The 13,835-nt window shown below is 39.0% G+C and overlaps 1 protein-coding gene across 1 annotated transcript in view; it reads left to right on the plus strand.

The window, feature by feature from the left end:
- LOC126417029 (dynein axonemal heavy chain 1-like) overlaps positions 1-11,396 on the plus strand; it is a gene marked incomplete at its 3' end in the record, with an annotated part of 951,942 nt that extends 940,546 nt beyond the window's left edge. Inside the window, exons 61-63 of the mRNA XM_050084920.1 lie at positions 6,373-6,599; positions 11,012-11,193; positions 11,376-11,396. Of these exons, the coding sequence (XP_049940877.1) occupies positions 6,373-6,599; positions 11,012-11,193; positions 11,376-11,396 (430 nt within the window). The remainder of the gene's footprint in view (positions 1-6,372; positions 6,600-11,011; positions 11,194-11,375) is intronic.
- Positions 11,397-13,835: the final 2,439 nt, after the last annotated feature.

Raw genomic sequence — 13,835 nt, forward strand, 5'->3', positions numbered from 1 at the left:
GTCTTCAAGAAGGGTCGTCGAGCAGATGCGTAAAACTATAGACCTATATCTCTTACGTCGATCTCTTGTAGAATTTTAGAACATGTTTTTTGCTCGCGTATCATGTCATTTCTGGAAACCCAGAATCTACTATGTAGGAATCAACATGGATTCCGGAAACAGCGATCGTGTGAGACCCAACTCGCCTTATTTGTTCATGAGACCCAGAAAATATTAGATACAGGCTCCCAGGTAGATGCTATTTTTCTTGACTTCCGGAAGGCGTTCGATACAGTTCCGCACTGTCGCCTGATAAACAAAGTAAGAGCCTACGGAATATCAGACCAGCTGTGTGGCTGGATTGAAGAGTTTTTAGCAAACAGAACACAGCATGTTGTTATCAATGGAGAGACGTCTACAGACGTTAAAGTAACCTCTGGTGTGCCACAGGGGAGTGTTATGGGACCATTGCTTTTCACAATATATATAAATGACCTAGTAGATAGTGTCGGAAGTTCCATGCGGCTTTTCGCGGATGATGCTGTAGTATACAGAGAAGTTGCAGCATTAGAAAATTGTAGTGAAATGCAGGAAGATCTGCAGCGGATAGGCACTTGGTGCAGGGAGTGGCAACTGTCCCTTAACGTAGACAAATGTAATGTATTGCGAATACATAGAAAGAAGGATCCTTTATTGTATGATTATATGATAGCTAATCAAACACTGGTAGCAGTTACTTCTGTAAAATATCTGGGAGTATGCGTGCGGAACGATATGAAGTGGAATGATCATATAAAATTAATTGTTGGTAAGGCGGGTACCAGGTTGAGATTCATTGGGAGAGTGCTTAGAAAATGTAGTCCATCAACAAAGGAGGTGGCTTACAAAACACTCGTTCGACCTATACTTGAGTATTGCTCATCAGTGTGGGATCCGTACCAGGTCGGGTTGACGGAGGAGATAGAGAAGATCCAAAGAAGAGCGGCGCGTTTCGTCACTGGGTTATTTGGTAACCGTGATAGCGTTACGGCGATGTTTAATAAACTCAAGTGGCAGACTCTGCAAGAGAGGCGCTCTGCATCGCGGTGTAGCTTGCTCGCCAGGTTTCGAGAGGGTGCGTTTCTGGATGAGGTATCGAATATATTGCTTCCCCCTACTTATACTTCCCGAGGAGATCACGAATGTAAAATTAGAGAGATTAGAGCGCGCACGGAGGCTTTCAGACAGTCGTTCTTCCCGCGAACCATACGCGACTGGAACAGGAAAGGGAGGTAATGACAGTGGCACGTAAAGTGCCCTCCGCCACACACCGTTGGGTGGCTTGCGGAGTATCAATGTAGATGTAGATGTAGAAGCATTTGGAACAGTGTGTCAGACTTTGAGACCTATTTTAAAAAGGAGTGGAGGGCACACAATACAAGGTACAGAAAATGGTAAAACTCAAAATTGATAGCGGTGAGATTTTTGTTGAAAACTGATGCTTGTATAAAAAAGATTGACTAATGGGAAATGAAGATGTTGTATTTGTCACATCAGACAAGAAACTCAAATCCACCTAGCTAGAAACTGAAACTGTGTATGAGATTGTCTAGCCAAGACTCAGGCTCAAGGCTGGGCAATTACTTATAATTGGATCCTTCTGCTGAGCACTAGATGTACATCAGATATAACTGATTTATTTAGGGAAAACGTAAGTTCAGTAGTATGTAAGTTACACAATCATACTATACTCCTCGGAGGAGATTTAAGTCATCCATCAATCAACTAGGATGTTTGAAAGTTTTTTGTCAGTGGTGGGCATGACAAAGCATCCTGTCAAACATTACTAAATGCATTTTCTGAGAATTTGCTAGAACAGATTGTTCAGAAGCCCACTCATGATGTAAATATATTGGATCTAACAATAACAAATAGACTTAATCACTTTGAGAATGCCCATGTAAAAACTCATATTAGTTACCATAAGGCAGTTGTAGCGACAATGATTACCAAAGTACAAGAGGCAACTGAAACAAGTAGAAAGGTTTAAAGAAGCAGTAATTTCATTTCTCAATGAGGAACTTGATACTCTTAGCTCAGGCCAGAAGGATGTACAGGAACTATGGCTCAAGTTTTAAAGAATGAGTGATAAAGCACTGGGTAGATACAAAGCTAGTCAAACAGTTCATGAAGGGAGGGATCCATTATGAGAGGCAGTTACTATAAAGAAACACATTTGGCTGTACAGAGAATAATACTCCCGTAGCAGAATACTGTCAATTGATCTTTCACAAAACTTAAAGAAATTATTTTCATATTTGAAGGCTGTTAGTTGCACCAAGGTTAGTCACTTATGGATGAGACAGGAACTGAAATTGAGTATAGCAAAGCAAAATCATAAATGCTTAACTCCATTTTCAAATGTTCCTTCACAAAGGCCGGCCGGTGTGGCCAAGTGGTTAAAGGCGCTACAGTCTGGAACCGCGTGACCGCTACGGTCGCAGGTTCGAATCCTGCCTCGAGCATGGATGTGTGTGATGTCCTTAGGTTAGTTAGGTTTAAGTAGTTCTAAGTTCTAGGGGACTGATGACCTTAGAAGTTAAGTCCCGTAGTGCTCAGAGCCATTTGAACCATTTGAACGTTCACAAAGGAAAACACAGTAGAGTTACCCCAATTTAACCCTTGTACCTCAGAAAAGCTAAGTGGAATGGGTATTAGTGTCAGTGGAATTGAGAAACAGCTGATATTTTTAGAAGTAAACATAGCTTGTTAGAAGTAAGCATAGCCCCAGGACTCAATGAAATCCCTGTCAGATTCTATACCAAATTTGTGGCTGAGTTATCCACTCTTTTACCTATAATCTATCATACATCCCTCAATCAAAAACCATTCCCTGTAGCTGGAAGAAACCACAGGTCACACCAGTCCACAAGAAGGGTAGCAGAAGTGATCAACAAAACTACTGTCCAATATTCTTGAGATTTATTTGTTTCAGAATCTTAGAGTTTGAGGTGTTTGAAGGAAACTTAAATGTGGAGGGTGGATGACATTGTACCACACTTTTGGAAAATAGGATCGTTAGGGTCCAGAACAGAATTATTAAGCCAGAAAAAAAATGTATCATGTAATGAGGTAGTAAAATTTGAGTATCATTTTAATACTTTTGTGTAATGTTTCTTCTGCCATTTTTGCTCTCTAACTTTACATTAGAGCACAGAACATAAAAACACTATTCTACACACAGACAATATCTTGTCATTTACATTTATCTCTGTCCAGTTAGTCATGAGATAATGATGTACATTGACTGGTGTCTGAGACAGCCATCTTGGGTATGAAAACCTCACATTGTATGTCTTAAATTGGTTTTTATATGGGGTCTCTGCTTTATATGCTCTTGTCATACCTGGCTTTGACCCACTGGTTTTTGAAGTATGGATGTAGATGTAGATGGCATTACATGCCTACAACTAATAATGACATTCATTCTAATACAGATACCCTGTTTTTATGTATTTATTTTTAAATTATATTTGCTATTTTATTTTATATTTTTGTGTTTTCCGTTTTACACTGTGGGGTACTCATTGCTACAGCTGATAAGAAGAAGAAAGTGAAAACACTTTCTTCTAAGTACACATTCGGTACACTGCAATTTATCCCTCACCCAAAATGAAAGTACACTTCTTGCTATATGGCTGTCCAATTTGCAAGAATAGCCACACAGTCCTTTGCCTCCTTGACACTAAAGTTTGTCCTTTATATGAAGGTTATATCATTGCAGATCAAGATTATGTTGTATATAGCCATAAAATGTGTCTCTTGAAGGCAAATGCACATATAAGTGCCTTGTACACACAGTTTTAATATCCATTCATATGTGACTGACAGATGAGAACTATTTTAACATTTGAGTTTCTCCCTCACAGTCTACAGTCTGGTAGTCAAGTTGAAGAAATTGAGGGAGGGACAAAAGGAGCTGATGATTCATTCAAACATATTTTTAATTCTGTCATAAAATCCTCACCGTAAGACATGGATGGATCCTTGTGATAAGATGATTTCATGTCTAGCTTCTTCGGTTTACTGCTTTTAAGCTCAAAATTTTCCCTCTCTGTGGAGTTGGTGGGAAGGGTATACATGGAGTCATTTTATTCTGAAACTTTTTTCCAGAAATTAATACTTTCTGAGATATGGGTCTTTTTACTAGTATTGAGAGCTGCCAGTACTTAGTGGAGTTAGTTGTTGAGTCATTACTCAGTTCTTTTTCTTTTTGTTTGTCTCTGTAATTAGTCCCTAAACTTCTGAAATGATGTTTGCACAGCTTGAGAACTTATGGAATTCATAACAGAGACTTCAAGTAGCTGTTGGCCTGTTATGCTCTGAAGCAGTATCTGAATCTGCTGACCCTGTAACTGAAGGACTTCAATCAAAGACAGCTCCAATGATAGTACTGGCGCAATAAACCAGAAACCTTACATGAAAATACACTGCCAACAAATTATTGAATTTCCATCAGAGTACAAAAATAGCCATTGAAATCAGTGCAGACCAAAAGCATCAGTTTAGAGAATTCACACATGTGCAACACTTGAACGAACTATGCAGAAAGACAACAAGTACTAAGAAACTTGTTGAACATAGACTGAGAAAATCACAGAATGCAATGAACACTGATGCATACATGGAATGTGATGAACACCACTGCATGCAGACTATAACAACATAAGAAGCAAGAAGATGCTGCCCCACAGAACAAACTAGTGCACAAGCAAAATCAAGCCAGTTGAAAACCACTTGAACAACCTTCAAAAACAAAATGCCCTGCCCCAGCAAAATAAACTAATACATGGTGAGAAACACTAAAACACACTTGAAGAATACAGAAACACAAAACCATTTGCCTCACTGCCATTGAAGATTATGGCGGATGAAAGGAGAGACGATGACATTAAAACACATTGTTAACACATGTGAGAAACAGACTCATCACCATTGGAGTATCCTGTTACTGAAGAGTGAGACCTGCTGAAAAGAGACACACAGTATACAGTAACAACTGTTTATTACAAGAACCATACTAAATACAACTTCTGAGTATGATGTCTATAAAACTTGAGAGCAACATTGTCTTGAGGAGCAGGGAAGATTAATAACAACACAGTACTATGAGTCTGAGAGCTTGTAGGCAGTCCACAGATGAGCGGCAAAGTGCCGTAATGCCTCGACCCCATGGGGCAATGAGCTCATAGGCAAACTGTGTAATGCAGTCCCCTCAGTAGCCACTAGTGGGACTGTAGTGGTGAATGTGGCTCACAACAGCACAACACCTTGGCAGCAGCTGGAGTGTCAGGCATGGTGGGGTCCATTGCAGAACTCATAGCAGAGACTTCAAGTGGCTGTGGGTCTGTTCAAGCCCAGAGTGTTACTGTCTTTCAAAATGTGGGTCACCAACCTAAGTAGATAACTATGGAAGGACGCATCCATGGAGTCACGTGGAAATGTGACTGTGCAGATGTAATTAGGACGCATGGCCTCAGCACTGTGTGCTGTGACTTACATACCACATAATGAAAAGGCTGTTGTCTCTGGATGCTGTGGTGTCTGCTGGTAGCTTGGCTGTACACAGTACCACGACTATTTATAAACAACCTCTGAGATGAGGCAGAGGCTGTTCCTGACCCCCTAAGCTTACTGTGAAGTATGGTGGCTGAATGTGGAGGGGCCCAGCCCTGCAAATACCATGCACAGCTTTTACTTTATTTATGAATGAAGTGGAATTCACATGTAGTGGGATATGATTACAATAATCGTGTAACACTGCCTGTGCTGGAAGAAAGCAGGTGTGGTGTATGCACAGGGTGGCAAAACCCTATTTTTGAGTCTCGTATGACTGCACCTAACACAGTCATTTAAAGAGTAACAGATTAGTTAAGGAGGTCCATTTGTATGGGCTCCCCAGTCACCTAACCATAATATCTTTGATTTATGGCTATGAGCACATTTAAAGACATTGGTTTATTCTGCACCCTTCAGGAACATGCAAATGTTACAGAATTGTGTTTCCTATCCATGTGATTCAATCTGAAGGCTGTCAGGGATGTTCAGACAAGTTCGTAATTCTTTGAGAACGAGGGTTCAAGGATTATAAGAATGAGTGGTAACCCCATTGAGCAGCTGCTTTGGTGTTAACAGACAGATGGCTAGTGTAGGACAGAATGGTCCCATATCTCAACAATCATCTGTTTCCAGGCATAGGTTTAAAGGACTTCTTTGTATTTTTGACCAGAACTTCCTCTTGTAAGAATATCGAACTTTTTTTAAAAAAAAATCCTGTATTACATAACAAAAAACAAAAAAAAATAAATTGTGTTTAGTTTTCAGATTATACTTACATTGCCTATTATTTTGCAGGTACCCAGTGCTGTATGAGGAATCGCTAAACACAGTATTAGTGCAGGAAGTCATTCGATTTAATCGTCTGCTGAAAGTAATCCATTCAAGTCTACAAGAACTGCTTCGAGCTCTGAAAGGCCTTGTTGTGATGTCTGAAGCACTAGAAAATATGGCCTACAGCCTCTATACAAATATAGTACCTTCTATGTGGTCCAGCAAGGCTTATCCCTCCCTCAAGCCTCTAGGTACTGTGATTTCTGATTGCTTTACCTACTGTACACTAATTTTTATTGTAGTGAGAATTTGGTTATAATATATCACCTTATCAACTGCTTGAAACTTCTAACAATACTAAAGATGAATAAAGATTCAGTTGTTAATCCTTTATGTCCCTGCAGAGTTTGATTGCTGTTTGTTTGCAAATAAGCACTCATGTACCAAATTTCCAATTAATTTTCTTATGGCACTCAGTCTCCAAACTGTAAAGAGGTCTACTTCAAACGACTTTTATCTTATGCAACTGTATAATGCTGCAGACTGTAGTTTGTAGTATGCAGAGCTCATTTTATGTTGGGACCCTTATTATTTTGTCTCAGCTACTTGTGTATGTTGTCCTTCTTTGTGATGTGCCTGTAAAATTTTTTGTAGTAATATTATGTTTTACAGTACCCCCTAGAAAGCAATCAAAATTTTACATTCAAAGATATGTTACATTTTTAAAACATTCTTCACAATTCAGCATGTCATAGAGGATAACACCCACATTCCATGCTGCTAAGTGGGTAAAATATTCCAGAAGTAAAATAGTCCCCCATTCAGATCTCCGAGTGGAACTGTGCAGGGGGATGTTGTGATCAGGAGAAATGAAACTGGCATTCTGTGAATCAGAGTGTGAAATATCAGATCCCTTAATTGGGCTGCTAGTTAGAAAATTTAAAAAGGGAAATGAATATGTTAAATGAATAAGTTAAAATTAGTGAAGTTAGGCGGCAGAAGGAACAGGACTTCTGGTCAAGTGCATGCAGGGTTATAAATACAAAATCAAATTCGAATATGCAGGAGTAGGTTTAATAATGAATAAAAAAATAGAAATCCAGATAAGTTACTATGAACAGCAAAGTGAATGCGTTATTGTAGCCAAAATAGACACAAAGCCCACACCCACCAAAGTAGTACAAGTTTATATGCCAAATAGCTCTGCAGGTGAGAAGGAGATTAAGGAAGTGTATGACCAGATAAAAGAAATTATTCGGATGGTTAAGGGAGACAAAAATTTAATATTCATGGGGAACTGGAATTTAATGGTAGGAAAAGGAAGAGAAGGAAATGTAGTAGGGGAATAAGGACTGAGGGAAAGGAATGAAAGAAGAAGCCGTCTGGTAGAATTTTGCACAGAGCTGAATTTAATAAAAGCAAACGCTTCGTTAAAAAATCATGAGAGAAGGTTGTATAAGTGGAAGAGACACTAGAAGGTTTCAGATTGATTATGTAATGGTTAGGCAGAGATTTAGGAACCAAATTGTAGATTGTAAGACATTTCCAGGGGCAGATATGGACTCTGACTACAATGTATTGGTTGTGAACTACAGATTAAAACTGAAGAAACTGCAAAAAGGCTGGAATTTAAGGAGATGGGATGTGGATAAACTGAAAGAACCAGAGGTTGTAGAGAGTTTCCGAGGTAGCATTAGGGAATGACTGACAAGAACACAGGAAAGCAATACAACAGAAGAAGAATGGGTAGCTTTGAGAGATGAAATAGGCAGCAGAGAATCGAGTAGGTAAAAAGACAAGGGCTTGAAGAAATCCTCGGATAACACAGGAGATGTTGAATTTAATTGAGGAAAGGAGAGAATATAAAAATGCAATAAATGAAGCAGGCAGAACAGAATACAAATGTTTAAAAATGAGATCGACAGGAAGTGCAAAATGGCTAAACAGGAATGACTAGAGGACAAATGTAAGAATGTAGGAGAATATATAACTAGGGGTAAGATAGGTACTGCTTACAGGAAAATTAAAGAGACCTTTGGGGAAAAGAGAACCACATGTATGAATGTCAAGAGCTCAGATGGAAAACTAGTCCTAAGCAAAGAAGGGAAAACAAAGATAGGAGGAGTATATAGACAGGCTATACAAGGGAGATGTACTTGTGGGCATTGTAATGGAAATGGATGAGGACGTAGAGGAAGATGAGAAGGGAGACATGATACTGTGTGAAGATTTGATAAAGCACTGAAAGACTTACGTTGAAACAAGGCCCCACGAGCAGACAAAATCCGTTAGAGCTACTGATAGATAGCCTTGGGAGAGTCAGCCATGACAAAACACTTCTATCTGGTGAGCAAGATGTGTGAGACAGGTAAAATACCCTCAGACTTCAAGAAGAATATAATAATTCCAATTCCAAAGAAAGCAGGTGCAGAAAGGTGTGAAAATTACTGAACTATTGGTTTAATAAGTCATGGCTGCACAATACAAACATGGATTCAGTTCAGAAGAATGGAAAAACTGGTAGAAGCTGACCTTGGGGAAGATCAGTTTGGTTTCTGGAGGCAATACTTACCCTACAACTTCTCTTACAACATGGGTTAAGGAAAGGCAAACCTACATTTATAGCATTTGTAGACTTAGAGAACGATTAGATTAGATTAGATTAGATTAATACTTGTTCCATGGATCATGAATACGATATTTCGTAATGATGTGGAACGAGTCAAATTTTCCAATACATGATATAATTAAGTTAATTTAACAACATAATTAAGTTAATATAACAACTTTTTAAAAATTTTTTTGTTTGGTTTTTTCTTTTCTTTTTTTTCTTAATTTATATCTAAAAACTCCTCTATGGAGTAGAAGGAGTTGTCATTCAGAAATTCTTTTAATTTCTTCTTAAATACTTGTTGGTTATCTGTCAGACTTTTGATACTATTTGTTAAGTGACCAAAGCCCTTAGTGGTAGTATAATTCACCCTTTTCTGTGCCAAAGTTAGATTTAATCTTGTGTAGTGAAGATCATCCTTTCTCCTAGTATTGTAGTTATGCACACTGCTATTATATTTGAATTGGGTTTGGTTGTTAATAACAAATTTCATAGGAGAGTATATATACTGAGAAGCTACTGTGAATATCCCTAGATCCTTAAATAAATGTCTGCAGGATGATCTTGGGTGGACTCCAGCTATTATTCTGATTACACACTTTTGTGCAATAAATACTTTATTCCTCAGTGATGAATTGCCCCAAAATATGATGCCATATGAAAGCAATGAGTGAAAATAGGCGTAGTGAGCTAATTTACTAAGATGTTTATCACCAAAATTTGCAATGACCCTTATTGCATAAGTAGCTGAACTCAAATGTTTCAGCAGATCATCAATGTGTTTCTTCCAATTTAATCTCTCATCAATGGACACACCTAAAATTTTTGAATATTCTACCTTAGCTATATGCTTCTGATTAAGGTCTATATTTATTAATGGCATCATACCATTTACTGTACGGAACTGTATGTACTGTGTCTTATCAAAATTCAGTGAGAGTCCGTTTACAAGGAACCACTTAGTAATTTTCTGAAAGACAGTATTGACAATTTCATCAGTTAATTCTTGTTTGTCAGGTGTGATTACTATACTTGTATCATCAGCAAAGAGAACTAACTTTGCCTCTTCGTGAATATAGAATGGCAAGTCATTAATATATATTAAGAACAACAAAGGAACCAAGACCGACCCTTGTGGAACCCCATTCTTGATAGTTGCCCAGTTTGAGGAATGTGCTGATGTTTGCATATTATGAGAACTTTCTGCACTCTTCCAGTTAGGTATGAATTAAACTATTAGTGCACTGTCCCACTCATGCCACAATACCTGAGCTTGTCTAGCAGAATTTCATGATTTACACAATCAAAAGCCTTTGAGACATCACAAAAAATCCCAGTTGGTGGTGTTCGGTTATTCAGATCATTCAACAATCCTCTGTCTCAAATGAAGTTGTTGCTGATGGAACATAGATCCTAAGCTTCCTTCACTAAACCACACACCAGAACAGATTATATAGATAGTCATTTCAAGTAGAAAATAAAGACTGGTGTATAATGCTACAAAAGACAACACACAGATTTTTTTGGAATCGCTTTTTGCTTTTCAATTTACAGCCTATCTCCAAAGCCTGTATTTAGAGCAATACAAGTCTAAAATTCCATTTTAGCCAATCGCGACACTATGTGGGTGGACAGAAATGAAATGCCTTCAAATTTTTTCTGTGAAACTTCCTGAAATACTTTAAATAAAACAAAACTGACCACTCATTGGGAGAAATGTGTGTGTCACCAGGGTGACTATCTTGTGAAATAAACACATAGAATGCTAATAATGTTTGTTTTATTTATAAAACTTCAAGAGTTTTCACATTAAAAATTTGGAGGCATTCCTTTTTGGGATGCCCTTGTATATACCAGTTTGCTATTGGGAAGCTCAATAACTTAGGAAACTTAAGTAATTTTGTAAAAGCATGTTCTTTCTGTTGTATTATTGTGCACCCTCTCTCATGTATAATGTATTAACTCAGTAACAGGACAGGAATTTGTTTTCTAAGGAAATCTGATATGCATTTTACCATTTACAAGAAAAAATGACATTTCATTAAATTGCAGGTGCTTGGGTGCAGGATTTGATTGCCAGGATCAAGTTTCTTCAAGATTGGATTGATTCTGGTATACCTGCTTGTTTTTGGATTTCTGGCTTTTTCTTCCCACAAGCCTTCCTTACTGCAACATTACAGAACTATGCTAGAAAGTATGTAGTGTCCATAGATTCCATTGGTTTTGGATTTAAGGTAATAACAAAATTTTCATTAATTGATTAATAAGACTTACATATATCTATGAACATAATGTAATTGGAAAATGTAATTGGAAATACTAGTAGATCCGACCTCGGGGAAAATCAGTTTGGATTCCATAAAAATATTGGAAAACATGAGGCAATACTGACCCTATGGCTTATCTTAGGAGAAAGATTAAGGAAAGGCAAACCTACGTTTCTAGCATTTGTAGACTTAGAGAAAGTTTTTGACAATGTTGACTGGAATACTCTCTTTCAAATTCTGAAGGTGGCAGGGGTAAAATACAGGGAGCGAAAGGCTATTTACAATTTGTACAGAAACCAGATGGCGGTTATAAGAGTCGAGGGACATGAAAGGGAAGTGGTGGTTGGGAAGGGGGTGAGACAGGGTTGTAGCCTCTCCCCGATGTTATTCAATCTGTATATTGAGCAAGCAATAAAGGAAACAAAAGGAAAGTTTGGAGTAGGTATTAAAATCCATGGAGAAGAAATAAAAACTTTGAGGTTCGCCGATGACATTGTAATTCTGTCAGAGACAGCAAAGGACTTGCAAGAGCAGTTGAACAGAATGGATAGTGTCTTGAAGGGAGGATATAAGATGAACATCAACAAAAGCAATAAATCACGCAATAATGTAGATAGAGAGGTACAAATTGACACACATGCTTGGAATGACATGGGGTTTTATGAGAACCAAAAAAAAATACAAACGTTCAAAAAATGTCCAACAGATGGCACTTCATCTGATCAGAATAGCAATAATTAGCATAACAAAGTAAGACAAAGCATAGATAATGTTCTTTACAGGAAATTCTCAGTATGTCCACCATTATTCCTCAACAATAGCTGTAGTCGAGGAATAATGTTGTGAACAGCACTGTAAAGCATGTCCGGAGTTATGGTGAGGCATTGGCGTCGGATGTTGCCTTTCAGCATCCCTAGAGATGTCGGTCGATCACGATACACTTGCAACTTCAGGTAACCCTAAAGCCAGTAATCGCATGGGCTGAGGTCTGGGGACCTGGGAGGCCAAGCATGACGAAAGTGGTGGCTGAGCACACGATCATCACCAAACGATGCGCGCATGAGATCTTTCACGCGTCTAGCAATACTTGTTTTTTTTTTTTTTATTCTAATAAAACCCCATGTCATTCCAAGCATGTGTGTCAATTTTTACCTCTCTATCTACATTATTCCATGGTTTATTAAGTTTTCAAATTTATACTGACACTTTGATCACCCGGTATATTGCCCTGCGAATCTCCTGCTCATTCCCTTCCACAAATTCAAATTCATGGGGACTGTTGATGTTAATACAGAAGAAGTGATGTACAGGGTGCCTGGTGGTAAAGGTATGAGAACTGTAGAGAGTTGATGGAGGAAATGGTGTCTTTTATACAGGAGGTAGGTTACAGGTGATAGGCTGAAGGAGATCATGCACAGTGGCAGAGATTCTTTCTGTGGGGACACAGTAACCATCCGCAATGGGTCATTCACACAGGGTGGTTGGGTTTATGTGGTTTGGGAAGCATGTAGAAGGCAGGAGTGCAGGAAGTGGTGTGGGGGAGTAGATAGATTGACTAAGGGGAGAGGTCCTGGGATGAATCTGATTCCTCAACATGGAAGCCAATCTCTCATCCACAGAAAGAATCAAAATCTGCCACCTAGAAACTGATTGCTCCATCACTGTGGTTGTGAATCACTACAATTACTTCACATAGGGACTGTACCAGCTGTTGGATAGGTCCACCTACACCCCTACTACAGTGGCCCCATTCCAGAAATCCATCAATATATCCAGCCCTTCCTCAAAAACTTAGGGACCAACCCAGAATCACTTTCTTGAATATTCATACCTCCTCACCCCTACCACTCACCACAGTCCTAAATTCTACATATTTCCTAAAGCACATAAACATATCCATCCAGAATGTAATGGGTTAATGTGCTCCTACAGGGACAATCTCTGCCCTCGTGCACCAATACCTTCAGTCCATTACACATAAGTTACCCTCCCATAAGAGACCAACCTTTTTCCTCCTCCTACTCTTGACATATGTTGTTCTTTAGCAAGCAGTGCCCTGCTTGTCACTGTCAATGACACCTTCCTCTACACTAACATCCACAGTGCCCACTCCCTTGCTGTTATTGAACCTTTACCTTTCCCAACTCCCAATTGACTGAAAACCAGCAACCTCCTTCCAGGTCACCACCACCATCTGTATCCTCACCCCCAATTACTCCCACTTTGAAGACAGCACTGAAAAGCAAAACCTAGGGTACAGCAGTGGGTACCTACATGGTGCCATCCTGTGCTAACCTATTCATGGGCCATCTAGAGGAATCCTTCCTAACCAGAATCCCAATCCTTTCACTTAGTTCAGATTCACTGATGACATCTTCATTCTGTGGACCAAGGGTGTTGATACTCTATCCATATTCCTCCAGAGCCTCAACACCATCTCCCTTGTTCACTTCACTTGTTACTCCTCTGCCCAAAAAGCCACATACTTCGATGTCACCCTCCAACTCAGTGATGATTGTCAGTGTCCATCTACATCAAACATACCAACCGCCAAAAATACCTCCACTTCAAGAGCTGCCACCCACTCCACACCAAGACGTCCCTTCCAT

Source organism: Schistocerca serialis, chromosome 8, assembly GCF_023864345.2.
Source record: "Schistocerca serialis cubense isolate TAMUIC-IGC-003099 chromosome 8, iqSchSeri2.2, whole genome shotgun sequence".
In the NCBI taxonomy this organism is placed as follows: Eukaryota; Metazoa; Arthropoda; class Insecta; order Orthoptera; family Acrididae; genus Schistocerca; species Schistocerca serialis.